The 17,586-nt window shown below is 44.3% G+C and overlaps 2 protein-coding genes across 6 annotated transcripts in view; one reads left to right on the forward strand and one right to left on the reverse strand.

Moving 5' to 3' along the window:
- The window catches only part of ptcd2 (pentatricopeptide repeat domain 2), a 45,033-nt gene extending 38,637 nt beyond the window's left edge, over positions 1 to 6,396 (reverse strand). For 2 of the 4 annotated variants that reach the window (XM_055632172.1, XM_055632175.1), the window contains exon 1: positions 5,951 to 6,107. In XM_055632172.1, the coding sequence (XP_055488147.1) occupies positions 5,951 to 6,107 (157 nt within the window). Of the gene's footprint in view, positions 1 to 5,950; positions 6,108 to 6,159 lie in introns of those variants that run through there. The other 2 variants (XM_055632173.1, XM_055632174.1) reach the window with 2 other exon arrangements.
- mrps27 (mitochondrial ribosomal protein S27) overlaps positions 6,061 to 17,586 on the forward strand; it is an 84,598-nt gene continuing 73,072 nt past the window's right edge. The window contains exons 1-2 of one of the 2 annotated variants that reach the window (XM_055632170.1): positions 6,061 to 6,127; positions 13,089 to 13,169. In XM_055632170.1, the coding sequence (XP_055488145.1) occupies positions 6,076 to 6,127; positions 13,089 to 13,169 (133 nt within the window). In that variant the 5' untranslated portion in view covers positions 6,061 to 6,075. Of the gene's footprint in view, positions 6,128 to 6,562; positions 6,694 to 13,088; positions 13,170 to 17,586 lie in introns of those variants that run through there. The other variant, XM_055632171.1, reaches the window with a different exon arrangement.

The raw sequence follows: 17,586 nt of genomic DNA on the forward strand, positions 1-17,586 counted from the left end.
GCTGTCTATGTAAAACCTGGATAAATTCAACGTATAGTTGTAAATGTTCCTCATTAAATAACAGTACTGATACTCCATATTAAGAGTAGTGATTTGCCGTTAAAATGAATTCTGTAATAACGTGTCAATGGTATCAGTGACAATCAAACGCTGCGGTTTTAATGTTTCACATAGAAAATAGGTACAGGAGGAGACCATTTGGCCCTTTGAGCCAGCACCGCCATTCATTGTGATCATGACTGATCGTTCCCTTTCAATAACCCATGCCTGCCTTCTCCCCATATCCCTTGACTCCACTAGTCCCTAGAGCTCTATCTAACTCTCTCTTAAATCCATCCAGTGATTTGGCCTCCACTGCCCTCTGTGGCAGGGAATTCCATAAATTCACAACTCTCCGGGTTTTTTATCACCTCAGTCTTAAATGACCTCCCCTTTATTCTACGACTGTGACCCCTGGTTCTGGACTCGCCCAACATTGGGAAAATTTTTCCTGCATCTAGCTTGTCCAGTCCTTTTACATGTTGTCCAGTTCACGTGCTCACAATTTAATTAATCCATCTTTACGGATTAAAACAAATAATAACATTGGGATTTAAAACACAATTGATTGCATTCCGTTATCAAACATAGTCAATTTTCGCTCCGAAGACATTTCTAGCACAGTAGGGTCGGGGAGGGGGGGGCTGTGAATCAGTGCGGGATGGATAGATGATGAGGCAAGGTGCGGGGTGGATGGATTGAGGCAGGGGAATTAGTGCGTGTTGGTTGCAATAGGTAAAATTGTGAGGGGAGAGCGCGGGGGATGTCAGTGGGGTTGAATGGGGTGGATCAGTACGGGATTGACAGGGGGGCCATCAGTACAGGATGAATGGGGGACTCAGTACAGGATCCATGGAGGTAGACAAATGCTGGAGAAACGCAGCGGGTGAGGCATCTATGGAGCGAAGGAAATAGGCAACATTTGGGTCGAGACCCTTCTTCAGACTGTTCCCCCCATTCTTCTTGAAGGGGGGGGGAGCAGTACAGGATGGATGGGGGATCAGTACAGGATGAATGGAGGGGATCAGTACAGGATGAATGGGAGTGATCAGTACAGTGTGGATCGGAAAGTCTGTGCAGGATGAATGAGAGGGATCAGTACGGTGTGGATCAGAGGGTCTGAGCAGGATGAATGGGTGTATCAGTACAGGATGAATGGGGGGGGGGGGTCAGTACAGGATGAATGGGTGGATCAGTGCAGGATGGCTGGGGGGGGGGGGGGGGGGGGGGGGGGGGAAAGTGCAGGATGAATGGGGGATCGAAATGACTGCTTGACGCACAGCTTTGTAGCGTACCCTTAATCGGTAACCACGGTATGCAGCTTGCAGAGTGACTACAGCTGCTTTTTGCATCAAGAAATGCTTTCTTGTAATGCACATCCTTATGAATGACTTAATATGACGTGCTGCCTTGATATTCTCAACCAATACTCTGGCTCTGGCTCTGATCCCGCGGTATAAGGCCTGAATACCAACCACTTCTTTTCTCAAACTATTATAATGTCTCACTTGGACTATACTGGGTTTGTACTATTATAGCTGCCAATCTCATTGCCTTGTATTGACGATATACTCTGTGCATTCTAAATGCTGCTTGTATTACCGCTGCTGCCTTCTGTTTGTTCTGGATCTCTCTCCGTACTCAACCTTTGTCCTTTTGCACTCGACCATTTCCCTTTTGCACTCGACCTTTGCCCTTTTGCACTATACCTTTGCCCTTTTGCACTTAACCTTTGTCCTTTTGCACTTGACCTTTGTCCCTTTGCACTTGACCTTTGTCCTTTTGCACTTGACTTTTGTCACTTTGCACTTGACTTTGGTCCTTTGTGGGACTACCTGCCCTCTTTAGTTCAGGCTCCTTGCCTCTGGATGCCCTTGGAGGTATTGGCGAGAAATGAGCCATTAATGCCTCCTTACACTCCTCGTACGTTTTATCCGTGGGCTTTGCTGGACGCAGTAACGTACGTAAGGTGTGATACTTCTCTGTTCCTAAGCCTAATATGAACCATGCTCTCTTCTTCTCTGCAGTGATATAATTGGAACTGAACGAAGCCTCCAAGACTTCAGTCCATTTCTCAAAATTACACCCAGAATCTAACTGGGGCAATCCTACCCTTTGAATAGCCATGCTATCTGTTGCTATTCAGGTGCACTATTCAGGTGCTCCTGTACAGCCAAAACACTGATTACCCCAAGATAAGAAAACACACATCTCCTGTACAGCCAAAACACTGACTTTTCCAATATAAGAAAACACAGTTCTGTATTAATTAGCTTTAGAAAAAAATCACTGTCTATTACTTAATCTTATAATAATAGATTTATACTATTAACCCACATTTAATGTTAATAGCAAACTAGAACATTTTCAGCCATATACCTGCTATGCACACATATTTACTTAAATCATTGATAACAGTGGCCAATACATTAAATTCGTACAGTCCGGGACTCCGGAGCCTCAGCGACCTCTCGGGCTGTTCATACGGACTGGCTTTGCTGGTTTCTCGGCAGACTTTTGCTGGCTTCCCGGGCTGGTTTCACAGGCTGGCTGTTGTTGTCTTTACGGGCTGGCTGTTGCTGTCTTTACGGGCTGTCTTTTGCTGTCTTCCCGGGCTGGCTTTTGCTGGCTTCCGGGGCTGGCTTTTGCTGCTTTGCTGGCTTGCTTACTTGCTGGCTGCACGGCTGGGGGCTGGCTGTGCTTGCGGCCAGGCTGACTGTGCTCGTGGCTGGGGCTGACTTGTGTCTTGCGGCCGGGGCTGACTTTGCTCGCGGCCGGTGCTGGCTGTGTCCCACTGGCGAGTGCGGACTGTGCTCGCGGCTGGGGCAGGCTGCCTCCGCTGACTCGCTGCCAAGTCAACTCTCGCTGCTCCGCTGACTTGCCTGCTGTCTCCCTTGGACGCTCCTGGTTTCTGCTGCCGGTCCCTGCTGCTCCAAGCGTCAGGACTGTGCCCCGCCTTCTCGCGCGGAACTTCCTCTCTCGACGGTCCTCTTTCGTCGGTGGCTTCTTCGGACCTATCCGTGGCCTACACGGTACTAGGCCCTCACCCGACGTCTGTGGCTGCTGCTTGGGCCTGGCTGTGGGCTGCACAGCCCTGGATACATTCCAGGTAAGTTGACACCGTCGCTCCTAGCTTCCAGCTGCGCTCGTTGACCCTTACTGCCCTGCTTGTTTTCCTGGCTCGTTCCAACCTTTTTTTTTTTTGGCGGCAATTCAAACCATTTGGCGCCAAATCTTTTGGCTTGGTGCTGTTCCACTTTGTTTCCAAATACTACTTCTATTTTAAACTTGTTTTCGTTTTTCTTGGCTGTCCTTGTTCTTATCTTCTCTGTTCTTTTATCCTCGTCGCCAATTGTTGTGTATTTGGATGCTTGGAACAGACTTTAATAAAACTCGGACAAGGGAGTAATCTAACAAGCTTCTTTATTCCAGGACGCCATCTTGAGTCTCCCCCTGCACCTGCATACTTGCACAAGACATCACATATACTAATTACATATGTTAATTATCACATACCTAACAATAGTATCGATTATTAATTGTTTATCTGCATGTTATTGCATTGATGGGACAGTTTGGCTGCAGTTCTCTTGCAGAAATGAAGAATTTAATTGTTCTCTTTGACAATAAACATTATTTTGACTTGTCCCTTGTTTTGATTTGTCTTGCCCTTTGCCTTGCATTAAGATTTTTGTCATTGAATATCCCCCGTTTTAGATGATTTAACCCAAACTTTCCCTTTTGTTCTTTTTACTTTCCATTCCCTAAACCTACAATACAATACAATCAATACAATCAGTTTTATTCGTCACATTGCACATAAAGTGCAAGTGAAATGAATTTGCCAGCAGCGGTACAATGAGAAAGAACACACAAAAACATAATAAAATTTTAACACAAACATCCACCACAGCATTCATCACTGTGGTGGAAGGCACAACATTTGGCCAGTCCTCCTCCATTTTCCCCCCGTGGTCGGGACCTCAACCCTCCGCAGTCGCTGCTACGGGCATCCAGTGATAAAAGTCAAGGTAAGTCCTGAATCGGTGCCTCCCCCACCGGAGACCGCGGCTTCAGATTGGTGTAGGCCGCAGGCCAGCGGTCGGTGATTTAAAGTTCGCGCCGCAGCCAGAAGCACCGCAGACTGCAGGGCCGACAGTCGAGGTCCTTAACTATTTTCAGCTCCAATGAAAGGCTGCTGACCTGCAGAATTGACTATTCCCCTAATCATTTGACCACAGCAACAATCACAATCCTAATTAACTTTCCAATACCATTAACAATCACCAAAATATAAAAAGTATCACTAATACTATTCATCGTCCTCATTAACAATCTAAGTCATGATAGGGTTTGTAGGAACTGCAGATGCTAGTTTACACAAAATACTGGAGTAATTCAGCAGGCAGGCAGCATCTCTGAATAGAAGGAATGGGTGATGTTTTAGGTTGAGACCCTTCTTCAGACAGTGTCAGGGGAGAGGAAGTGGGGAGAGGGAGTTACAGAGATAACGAAGTGGGGATCAAAGGAGATGCATATCCAGGAAAATGTAGAATAGACCATTGTTAGCTAGAAAGATGACAATATAGCAAACAATGTAATTAGGGAGTAGTCAGGCTGGTCGGAGAACTGGGAAGGGGGGTGGGATAGAGAGAGAGGGAAAGCAAGAGTTACTTGCAGTTAGAGAAGTCAATTTTTATACTGCTGGGGTGTAAGTTTCCCAAGCGATACATAGGGGTACTATATGTAGGATACAATACTGTATATATAGGATACAATACTGTTCCAGGTGTTAACTTCTCCTAGCTAACAATGGTCTATTTTACATTTTCCTTGATATCTTACACTTCCTTATCTCTGTAACTCCCTCTCCTCTGACGCTCAGTCTGACGTAGGGCCTCGACCTTAAACTTCACCTATTCCTTCTCTCCAGCGATGCTGCCTGTCCCGCTGAGTTACACCAGCATTTTGTGTCTAAATCATGATAGTGTTCTTATAATGCAAGATAAAGCATGTTTGCTCTAAGCAACACTTCGCAGGAACTTTTCTACTTTAATTTATTCAGTTTTGACTTGAACTTTAGAAAATAGTTAACTTGTCACTGAAGAAGAGCACTGATGCTGCCTGACCTGTTGAGTTCCACCAGCACTTTATGCTTTGCCATTGTCACTGGCTATTGGGAACACATTTCAGCTGCGTACCTTTAGAAAAGAGATGAGAAGGAATTTCTTTAGTCAGAGGATGGTGAATCCATGGAATTCATTGGCACAGACGACTGTGGAGGCAGTCAATGGATATTTTTAAGGCAGAGATTGATGGATTCTTGACTAATACAGGTGTCAGGAGTTATGGGGCAAAGGCAGGCGTGTGGGGTTGAAAGGAAAAGAAAGATCAGCCATGATTGAATGGCTGAGTAGACTTGATGGGTGGAATGGCCTCATTCTGCTGCTAGAATTAATGAATTTATGCCAAAGCTCTTCTGCCTCCCTGTCGCTCCGGCACTTTGTTTTTTTTTGTAAACCAGCATTTGCAGCTCTTTGTGACTACACCCAACACGTTATATTTGGAAGTGTTGTGCGATAGATTACGTTAATTTAAAAACTTGTCCATTATCATTATGTCTTTGCAAAAGGCTTTTTTTTAAAAACATTGTGTGCAAGGAGCTCAATATGTAACTAAACTGTGTGTAGGAAGGACTAGTGTGTAGGAAACACTAAACTGCGTGTAGGAAGGACCCGTTTTTGCTTAAGTCCACACTCCGCTACCTCAAGTTTAAATTCCAAGAACCAAGAACTGCAGATGCTGGTTTACACTGAAGATAAGACACACACTACTAAGACACCCGCTCAAATCAAGAATTTGTCGATCTCTGAGACTATTATTGAGTGTTGAGATTTGGTGCACCTCTCACCCTGGCAGTGGAGGATTGGGGGTGGGTTGGGGAAGCGAGGTGCTGCTAATGTAGCGAGACCTCGCCAGTCTGTCTTGTCGTTCAAGAAGGAACTGCAGATGCTGGAAGATCGAAGGTACACAAAAATGCTGGAGAAGCTCAGCGGGTGCAGCAGCATCTATGGAGCGAAGGAGATAGGTGACGTTTCGGGCCGAAACCCTTCTTCAGACCTGTCTTGTCGGCCTGGTTCCCCATGGCGCTCACTCACCGCAGCGCCGGCAGTCCCGCCTATCACCCGGCCGCGGCCGCACCGCCAGCTCCCGCGGGATGAGACCGAGCGCCCGCCTCACAATCACCGCCATTTACACCGCGGCTCCGGCTGGCAACGACGGCCGGGCCTCAGCTCAGTTCATCCCAAAGATCCCCACAGTTCATCCCCTCCCTCCTCCTCCTTCTGTCAGCGACCTGTGACCCTCCGCGGGGAGAAACCTGTCACCGCCTTGCACCCCGTTCACCTCATTCCGTCAATTTGTTTTTAGTGCGCTCAAATGTGTAATCATCGTCAGCACGGTTTTTTGTTTTTTTAAACAAGGTTTGTTTTATTTTTGCAACGGTCGCGGTCAAAGATACTAGAGGAGCTTTTGGTCGCGGTAGCCTGCCGGGAGGGGAGGAGGGGCGTTGCATTGCGTTGCATTGTAAGATGGCGGCGTGGTTACGGCGATGCTCGCTGCTGGGCAGCTTCGGCGGCGTGGCGGGTCGGACAGGTACAGAGTGACGGGTCGGGGCGGTCAGGTCAGGTACCCAGCGGCGGGGCAGCAGTGCGGGTCGGGGTGGTCAGGTCAGGTACCCAGCGGCGGGGCCGCAGAGTGGGTCGGGTCAGGTCAGGTACCCAGCGGTGGGGCAGCAGAGTGGGGCGGTCAGGTCAGGTACCCAGCGACGGGTCGGGGGGGGTCAGGTCAGGTACCCAGCGGCGGGCAGAGTGGGTCGGGTCGGCCAGGTACCCAGCGGTGGGGCAGAGTGGGTCGGCTCGGTCAGGTACCCAGCGGTGGGGCAGCAGAGTGGGGCGGTCAGGTCAGGTACCCAGCGGTGGGGCAGCAGAGTGGGGGGTCAGGTCAGGTACCCAGCGGCGAGGCAGAGTGGGGCGGTCAGGTCAGGTCAGGTACCCAGCGGCGGGGCAGCAGAGCGGGTCGGGTCGGTCAGGTACCCAGCGGTGGGGCAGAGTGGGTCGGGTCTGTCAGGTACCCAGCGGTGGGGCAGCAGAGTGGGGCGGTCAGGTCAGGTCAGGTACCCAGCGGTGGGGCAGCAGAGCGGGTCGGGTCGGTCAGGTACCCAGCGGCGGGGCAGAGTGGGTCGGGGCGGTCAGTTACCCAGCGGCGGGGCAGCAGAGCGGGCTCCGGGCTCGCCGGCAGGAACAACTCGGGACAATCTCAGAAACATCACCCGGGTGCACCAGTGGGGCGTAGAAGGAAGAAGGGCTGCAGGAGAATGCCTTTACTTGAGCTGAACACAAAGTGTTGGAGGTACCTAGCGGGTCAGGTAGCATCTGTGGAGGGAATGGCAAGGGATCGACTCGCTGCTGCCTGACTTCCTCCAATATCTTCAGTCTGAAGAAGGGTTTCTTGGCAGACTGATCGCAAGTTTTCAGTTTCTTCCTTGCGTCCATCAGGCTATTAAACACAACAGTCTCCAAATAAGTTCCAAACCGCACAGACCTGGAGTGTTATTTTTTATCTTTGCACTACTCGCACTACTAGGTGGTGTCGCATTAGAGCTATTGCCTAACAGCACCAAAGACATGGTTCAATCCTGACTACGAGTGCTTGTCTGTACGGAGTTTGTACGTTCTCCCGTGACCTGCGTGGGTTTTCTCCGAGAGCTTCGGTTTCCTCCCACGCGTTCAGGTCTGTAGGTTAATTGGCTTGGTATGAATGTAAAATTGTCCCTAGTGCGTGTGTTAGTGTTAACGTGCGGAGATCGCTGGTTGGTGCGGACGATGGGCCCAAGGGCCTGTTTCTCCGCTGTATCTTTAAACTAAACTCTTGCTTGTTCATTTGTTTGTTATGTTCACACATACAGTGCCCTCCATTATGTTTGGGACAAAGACCAATCATTTATTTATTTGCCTCTGTACTCCACAATTTGAGATTTGTAATTAATAAAAATCATATGTGGTCAAAGTGCACATATTTCAAATTTTAATAAAGGCCATTTTTATACATTTTGCTTTCACCATGTAGAAATTACAGTAGTGTTTATACATTGTCTCTCCATTTCAGGCCACCATAATGTTTGGGACACAGCAATGTCATGTAAATGAAAGTAGTCATGTTTAGTATTTTGTTGTATATCCTTTGCATGCAATGACAGCTTGAAGTCTGCGATTCATGGACATCACCAGTTGCTGGGTGCCTTCTCTGATAATGCTCTGCCAGGCCTGTATTAGAACAACTTATGCTTGTTTTGGGGGCTAGTCCCCTTCAGTTTTCTCTTCAGCATATAAAAGGCATGCTCAATTGGGTTCAGATCGGGTGATTGACTTAGCCACTCAAGAATCGACTATTTTTAGCTTTGAAAAACTCCTTTGTTGCTTTAGCAGTATGTTTGGGATCATTGTCTTGCTGTAGAATGAACAACCGGCCAATGAGTTTTGAGGCATTTGTTTGAATTGTGCAGATAGGATGTGCCTATACACTTCAGAATTCATTATGTTACTGCCATCAGCAGTTGTATCATCAATGAAGATAAGTGAGCCAGTACTGTCAGCAGCCATATATGCCCAGGCCATAACATCTCCACCACCTTGGATCTTGGACAGTTGCTTCTCTCCTCCATACTTTGCTCTTGCCATCACTCTGATATAAGTTAAACTTCGTCTCATCTGTCTACAAGACCTTTTTTTCAGAACTGTGGTTTCTCTTTTAAGTACTTCTTGGCAAACTATAACCTGGCTATCCTATTTTTACAGCTAACCAGTGGTTTGCATCTTGCAGTGTAGCCTCTGTATTTCTGTCCATGAAGTCTTCTGTGGACAATGGTAATTGACAAATCCACACCTGACTCCTCAAGAGTGTTTCTTATCTGTCGGACAGGTGTTTGGGGATTTTTCGTTATTATAGAGAGAATTCTTCTGTCATCAGCTGTGGAGGTGGCTCCGTCTGCACTAAGGCCTAATCGCGGAGCTGGCGGCCTCCAACTGGGACCAACCTTGAGGCTCCGGAGTCAGAGCCAGGACTCACCATTGCGAGGCTGGCCGACTTCGGGGCTGCGCTGGCGGCCCGACTTCGGAGCCTCGGAGGCTTCGTCGCGGGCCCAGTGCGGGCCCAGTGGACGACAACATCGGAAGATCGCAGGTCCCAGGTTGTTGACCGATTCGCCTGAGCTCCCACAACAACAGCTTCGTCCGCTGGACTGGAGGGTGGCAGCTTTGTCCGTCCAGGGTCACGGAATTTGAATTGGCCCGTTCGCGGAGCTCGGATTCGGCCGCGGTACTTACCATCACCCGGCCGGGGGGCCCAACATTGAAAGCCTGGATTGCCTCAATGCAGAGGGACAACAAGGAAGGAAGAGATAAGGACTTTAAGACTTTTGCCTTCCATCACAGTGAGGAGGTGCCTGGTAGAACTCACTGTGGTGGATGTTAAACTGTGTTCATTGTGTGTTCTGTTATTTTATTTTCTGTCATGATTGCAAGGTACGCAATTTCGTTCAAACTAAAAGTTTGAATGACAATAAAGGAAACTTTATACTTAGGTTTTCCTTGGCCTGCCAGTCCCTTTGCGGTTAGTATATTCACCAGTACTCTCTTTCTTCTTAATGGTGTTCCAAACAGTTGATTTTGGTAATCCTAAGGTTTGGCTGATGTCTCTTAACAGTTTTATTCTTGTTTCTCAATCTCATAATGGCTTCTTTGACTTTCATTGGCATAACTTTGGTCCTCATGTTGATAAACAACAATAAAAGTTTCCAAAGGTGATGGATAGACTGGAGGAAAGACTTGGTGCTGAGAGCTCACTTATACCTGCATTAAGGAGGCAATTAAACACACCTGAGCAATTGCTAACGCCTGTGAAGCCATGTGTCCCAAACATTATGGTGCCCTGAAATTGGCAGGCTATGTATAAACACAGCTGTAATTTCTTCATGGTGAAACCAAAATGTTTAAAAATACCCTTCAATAAAATCTGGCAATGTGCACTTTAACCACGTGATTTTTTTTTTCCTTTCTATTACAAATCTCAAATTGTGGAGTACAGAGGTGTAATTTCCTCCAGAAAGAATATATTTGCATTTGAGGGATTTCCTAGGATTGTTTTTTTAAATATAAGAAGAGAGATTAAGCCAACATTGTGTGTACCCACTCGAGTTTAAAATAATGACCCATGATCTGATTGAAACATGAAACTATTCTGAAGTTTGACTGATGTTATTCTTGGCTGGGCATCTAAAAGAAAACTGCAGATGCTGGAAATCTAAAATAAAAACAAAAAATACTGGGAATATTCAGCAGGGTGAGTTGCATATGTGGGAAGATAAAAAGTTAACCCAATATGCAATATACATCAATGATTTAGATGACACAAAGCTGTGTGGCAGTGGGAACTGTGAGAAGGATACTATGAGAATGCAGGGTGACTTGAACAGGTTGGGTGAGTAGGCAGATGCAGTTTAATGTAGATAAAGATGAGGTTATCTACTTTGGTAGCAAAAACAGGAAGGCAGATTTTTATTTAAATGGTGTCAAGTTCCGGAAAGGGGAAGTTCATCAGTCAAGGAAAGTAAGCAAAGGTACACAAAAATGCTGGAAAAACTCAGCAGGTGCAGCAGCATCTATGGAGCGAAGGAAATAGGCAACGTTTCAGGCCGAAACCCTTCTTCAAAGTAAGCATGCAGGTACAGCAGGCAGTGAAGAAAGTGAATGGCATGTTGGCCTTCATAACAAGAGTTTAGGAGCAAAGAGGTCCTTCTGCAGTTGTACAGGCCCCTAGTGAGACCACACCTGGAATATTGTGTGCAGTTTTGGTCCCCTAATTTGAGGAAGGACATTCTTGCTATTGAGGGAGTTCACAAGGTTAATTCCCTGGATGGCGGGAATGTGATATGCTGAGAGAATGGAGCGGCTGGGCTTGTATACTCTGGAGTTTAGAAGGATGAGAGGAGATCTTATTGAAACATATAAGATTATTAAGGGTTTGGACACGCTAGAGGCAGGAAACATGTTCCTGATGTCGGGGAGTCCCGAACCAGGGGCCACAGTTTAAGAACGGAGACGAGGAAACAATTTTTCTCAGAGAGTTGTCGGGACCCCAATGACTTTTCCCAGTAGCCCAGAATTGCTAACCCGCCCAGTATCTGGCATAAGCGACCCATGCCACAATATAATTAAACTCCTGGGTTGCAGATTTTGAAAAGGCCTCTGCTGGGCCTGGGATTGTCAGAAAACACCATCAACACCATGACAGCATCCCACCGTGTATCCACAAGAAAACAATACTTATCAAGTATCAAGAAGTGGGAGAAATACTGTTCGGATACAGGAACCACTTATTCAACCACAACAGTAACCAATGTACTGGAGTTCCTGGCAGGACTCAGCTACAGCACCATTAACACAGCCAGAAGTGCTCTGTCTGCCTATTTAATACAGGCACCAGGACAACAGGCCATGTGATCCCACCCGCTGGTGGTCAAATTCATGAGGGGGATATTCAACTCCAACCCCCCCTAGACCAAGGTACACCCATATCTGGGATGTCAGTGTGGTCCTGACATACCTCAGGGGATGGTCACCAGCCAGGTCCCTCACCCTGGAACAATTAACACTGAAGACGGTCATGCTGATGGCACTTGTGTCAGCACAAAGAGTCCAGTCACTTCACCTATTATGACTGGACAACATGATCATAACTCCAGACCATGTCTCATTTACTATCCAGGGGATGGTCAAACAGAGCAGGCCAGGAACATCAAATCCAGTCATGGAATTCTGGGCTTACCCACCAGAACCACGGTTATGTGCCATGACCCACCTACTGAACTATATTGACACAACTAAAATCCATCGAGGGAGTGAGAAAGCCTTATGGGTTAGCCACAAGAAACCTTATGGTCGGGTGACGAGCCAAACCATTTCAAGATGGCTCAAGCAGGTGTTGAAAGCCGCTGGTATAAATGCTAACATGTATAAATCTCACTCCACCCGGGCAGCATCCACGTCGGCGGCTAAGAGAATGGACGTACCAATAGACCACATCCTGGCTACAGCGGGGTGGTCTGGGGCAAGAACGTTCCGAACTTTTTATAATAAGCCGTTGGCAGAACCTGCTTCATTTGCAGAGAAAATATTACAATCTGCAAATATATAATTTAGCCCGGGGGAGCAATTTGTTTTTTGTTATTGTTAATAAACACCATTATTGTTTTTTACAAACAGATTCATGGTTGATTACGATAACATACTTCTTGCCTCAAATGACTTCGGCAGTGAGTGAAGTATGAACTGTTACACGGTTTGAAATCACAGAGCTTTAAAATCTTCACGTAGTCACTCACGTGACTCCGAAGTAAAATAATAAGATTAAACGAGAACTTACCAGTTTGGAGTTTGATCTGTATTTTATGAGGAGTTACGATGAGGGATTACATGCCCTCCGCTCCCACCCTCAATAATAGAGATCAAACTGGTATCTAAGCTCTCCTTTTCTTTACTATATTTATTTCAATTACTGTGTCTTTCTGTGATTCCACACCGCTGCTTTGAAGTATGTCGCGCTGGACGGGTTCTTCCCGTAATCCCTCATCGTAACTCCTCATAAAATACAGATCAAACTTCAAACTGGTAAATTCTCGTTTAATCTTACTATTTTAGGTTACCCTCACCCCTTCCCCCCCCCCTTGTCCAACCATCTGTCAATCAAAAACCATTGCTCGGCTTCGTCCCGCCCCCAACTCTTCTCCAGCTTTCTCCCCTCAACTACAATCAGCTTGAAGAAAGGTGCCAGCACAAAGCATCACCTATCCATGTTCTCCAGAGATGCTCCCTGACCCATTGAGTTATTCCAGTACTTTGTTTTTATTTTGACAATAATATATTAGCTGGTCTCTTTCTATATTTTCTTTTCTCTATTTCGTATGGTGAGGTTTACTAATATTTTTCTTCTAGTTACCAAAAGGTGCCTGTTGTCTGCAGCTTATTGGGATAGTACAAAATGGGACCAGAGAAAGAAAGATCCTCAAAGCTTAGGTAAGTGTAAAATCGTTGGGGATTTAAGTTGTATCATTTCATAGGAACTTACTCCATATTGTTATAAGTACAACTACAGGGGTACATGTAGCATGACAAATCTTGCTTGCAGCAGCATCACATAGCGTCAGACAACACACAAAAACAAATTTTAAAATAAAATAATATTGCAAAGAAAGACATTAGTGCAAAAACAGAATTTGAAAAACACGAGGCATAAAATAATCCAAGAGGTGGGACATGGTATTCCATTATCAAGTTGGTTTAGGATTGTGTAGGTTAGTTCAAGAAGCTGATTGCTGTAGAGAAATAGCTGTTCCTGAACCTGATAGCGTGGGACTTCAGGTTAGCGTATCTCCTGCCCAATGGTAGCAATGGGAAGAGAGGATAGTGGGGATCCTTACTGATGAATGCCACTTCCACAATTTGTTTGGTGCTCCGTTTGAAATTGTGTGTATCAAGGGATTTTGGAGATGGTCAGCAAATGTTGGGATTTACTCCAATGCTCACATTTGCAAAATGAATTAATTTTTTTTTAAAACCTTAACCTTCAATTGTATAATCTTTGGATCTCATTACTCACATTTTTATTCATAGGAGATTTTGTTTTTATATCTACTTCTGTAGATAATCCTGAAATGTTCAGGACTCGTTCCAGTTACATCAAGCAGTAAAGAAAATGCTGAATTGGCCCAGCTAGATTTCCTGCTATTGGATGCCTCAAAATATGGCACATGCCAAAATGGGGAAGCATTTACAAAACTAGAATGTGCAATGAACAGATTGAAAATAAAGGAGAAGAGTCATTGAATTGCACAGCACAGAAACGGGCCCTCCAACCTGCCATGACCATGCCAACCATTAAAATTATCTGTACTTGTACCATTTACCCATTAAGAAGAAAATACAAATGGCAAAGGATAAAATAAATTTGTATTAATCGGTTGAAGTACTCCCAAGCACTTGGCATTGGTAAAATGTTAGGTAAAGTTCTCCTTTTGTTTGGATAACAAGGTCCAAGGCACTTGTATTTTTGGCGACAAAATCTTTTAATGCTGACGGATAATGTGGCTTCTGTGCCAAGTAGGATTTTTTGGGAATGTTAAATAACTATTATCCTACAAGGATGTCAACCCTCATTATCCAAAAACAATTTGATCTTTTTCCATTACAAAGCTTTTTATATGTTTTCCAATTAGGCAAATGCATGCAATTTATTGCAAATCCTCTCTTATGTGAAATGGAATTACTTTTACTACTCTGTGCAAATCGAATTGTGCCTTTTGTTATTCTTCTAACGAATTTTTCAGTACTCTTTCTGCCAGATCTCAATTATAATAAAACTGGTGATATAAAGCCTTTTGATCACGAGCCATAAAATGTGCATTTTGTTAAAATTCCATAAATGTCAGATTAATGGTATTCACTTCTTAATTATGAGCATCTTTGACCACTGTTCCATTTGGCAAAAATAAAAATATACCAGATTATGTTATCTTTTTAAAATGCTGATGGCAATGACATTTTTATAAGCACTGATTTCTGTACAAAGTAATTAAATATCATAGAAGTTTAATATAGGGAATTGTGTATATGTATCAGTTTGTGCAAATTTCCATAATCTAGGTTAAATGCTCATTACAGAGAAGCCAGATTGAAAATAATTGGAAAAGATTGCAGATGACATTTACATTCCTGTTATTACAATTTTATTTTCTTCTATAAATCTGAAACAAGATAAACTTTATATTAAAGTAATAGTTTTAATTATATTCTAAGATGTATTATAAATTACCAAGTATTACTGATTCTACCTGAAATATTGCAGAGAGCATTTTAAATATCCATGATTAAATTTCAAAAAGTAGTAAAATACATTTGATATAACTCTTTACATAAGCAATAATTTACATTTTTATCCTACCATTTAATAAGCTAGTTGGTTCTTCTAATTATATCCCTTATACTATGCACACAGAGCATTGGAGATGCAAATGATGACTGAGTGACAAAATTACTCAAAATCAGGGTATCAGAATAAAGATAAATTTCTTTGATCTTAAGAATGTTGTTAAAATATCCACCTTAAATGTTTTTTTATGCATTGATTTCTTCACCTTTTTACAACTGATTTCTGATTGGTTACATTCTACTTTCATTATTTACAAAATCTTATTCTACGTGGCATTCCCCATCTAAGTTAAAAACAAAGAAAATCATTTGATAGTTATTGATATTAATATTGCTCAATTAGTATAGTTTAGTTTAGAGATATAGCATGGAAGTAGGCCCTTCACCCCACTGAGTCCATGCTGACCATCGATCGCATGTACGCTTAGTCAATGCTATCCCATCCTACACACTCGGGGCAATTTACAGAAAACGAAAACCTACCAACTTGCACGTCTTCAGAATGTGGGAGAAAACCAGAGCACCCGGAAAAATCTCAGGGAGAACGTGCAAACTCCGCACAGATAGCACCCATAGCCAGAATCGAACCCAGGTTTCTAGCACTGTGAGGCAGCAGCTGCGCCACTGTGCCGACCTTAAGCGTATTATCATTTGTTCCTGGAAATAAAATTTCACTGAGATAACCTGAGATAAATGCATTGAATTGCAGTTGTTTTACACCAGGATATAAAGGAAACTCCATTAAAAATGCCGGCACCTCGTTTCTCTCCGTTTGCTGTTTGATGCCTTTAATTTATTAATGCTCCTTTGTAAGCCAGGTTACTGTACCTCTGCTCTTCCTTCACATCCATCTAATTGTTTCAACATTTTTTCTCTTAAGTTCACCCTACTCTGGCAAACTGTGCCATCTAAATCTTTAATAGAGCAATGGAGCTGTACAGCAGAGAAAACTTTGCCCATGCCGACCAATTTACCATATTGACCCCGTCCCATTTGCCTACATTTCGCCAATATCCCCCTATCCATAAATGTCTGCCCAAATGTATTTTAAAAGTCGCAATTTGTTTCCGCTTGCATAGTTTCCTCAGGAAGCTCATTCCAGATACGGACTACCCTCAGTGGAAAAAGTTGCCCCTGATATTCCTTTAAAATCACACCGCTCTCACCTTAAGCTATGCCCTCTAGTTTTTGAATCCTTTACCTGGGAATAAGACCGTGATCCTGTACACCTTTATATGGTCACCACTCGGTCTCCTATACTCCAAAGAAGAAAGTCCTAGCCATCCATCCTCTCCCTATAACCTTAAAGTTTCTAAACATGCCAAAAAAACTGAAAAGACCCTCATTGTAATTACCAAAGCACTGTGTATTATTCTTCTCTCAGAGTTGCAGGCTTTTCATATTTTTGAGCATAGCATCCTTCTTCACTGTGGGTTTCAGATGTGCTGGACTGCCTTAACAGGTATAGCCAACAATTCTACTATAGTGGATTATCCTGCTGGATCAGTGACATTATTTCTGAGATCCAATAAGGGCTTTCTACTGTTCATGTACTACCTGTCAGTAACTTTATTTAAAAACAGAACCTACATTTTCATGTATGTCGTGAAGACACAGGTCAACTCAACACCATCTCACCTTATCTTTGCACAAACTCTAATTTGACAACTGCTCATTGAACATCCTGTAGTTGATGTCCTCCAGTATTAGAAAGATTATATTTATTGTCTTTAGTTTCTATCATAGATCCTTACTCATCATATTATGGTTTAATCTCTGCATCAACACCATTGTCATTTTAGATCACCTTGTTGTTTTGAGGCAAAATATATCAAGGTCAACCCCACAATTTATTGCCTGAGCATCTGCTGCTCTCTAGGGTAAAGGATTGTAAACACGTCCTTATAGAGCATACAAGGGTACAGCTTGTACCCCTGACCCACAATGTCTGTGCCAAACATGATGCCAAGACCAATTCTTATCTGCCTGCACATTATCCATATCCTTGCATTCACTGTGTATCCATATGTTTGCCCAAATGTCTCTTATATGCCACGATCATATCTACCTTAACCACCACCCCAGGCAATGCATTCCAGGCACTCGCCACCCTCTGGAAAGAAAGCGTGTCCCACACATTTCATTTAAACTTTGCCCCTCTCACCATCATGTCCGTTAGTATTTGGTTTTTCCACCCTGGGTGAAAAAAGTTCTACCCTATCCAATTTTAAGACCTCGCATAATTTTATACACTTCTATCAGGTCTCCCCGCAACATCCGACATTCCAGAAAGAACAATTTATGTCTATCCAACCACTTGGCCTATAATCCAGTCATCGTTCTGATAAATCTTCTCTGCACCCTTTCCAAAGCCTCCACATATGGGCACCAGAATATGCACGCAATATTCCAAATGCGGCCTAACCAAAGTCCTATAAAGCTGCATCCTGGCTCCTATACTCAATGCCCTCAACAATGAAAGCAAATATATCACATGCCTCTTTTA

The sequence above is a fragment of the Leucoraja erinacea genome, chromosome 3 (assembly GCF_028641065.1).
Source record: "Leucoraja erinacea ecotype New England chromosome 3, Leri_hhj_1, whole genome shotgun sequence".
NCBI lineage: Eukaryota > Metazoa > Chordata > Chondrichthyes > Rajiformes > Rajidae > Leucoraja > Leucoraja erinaceus.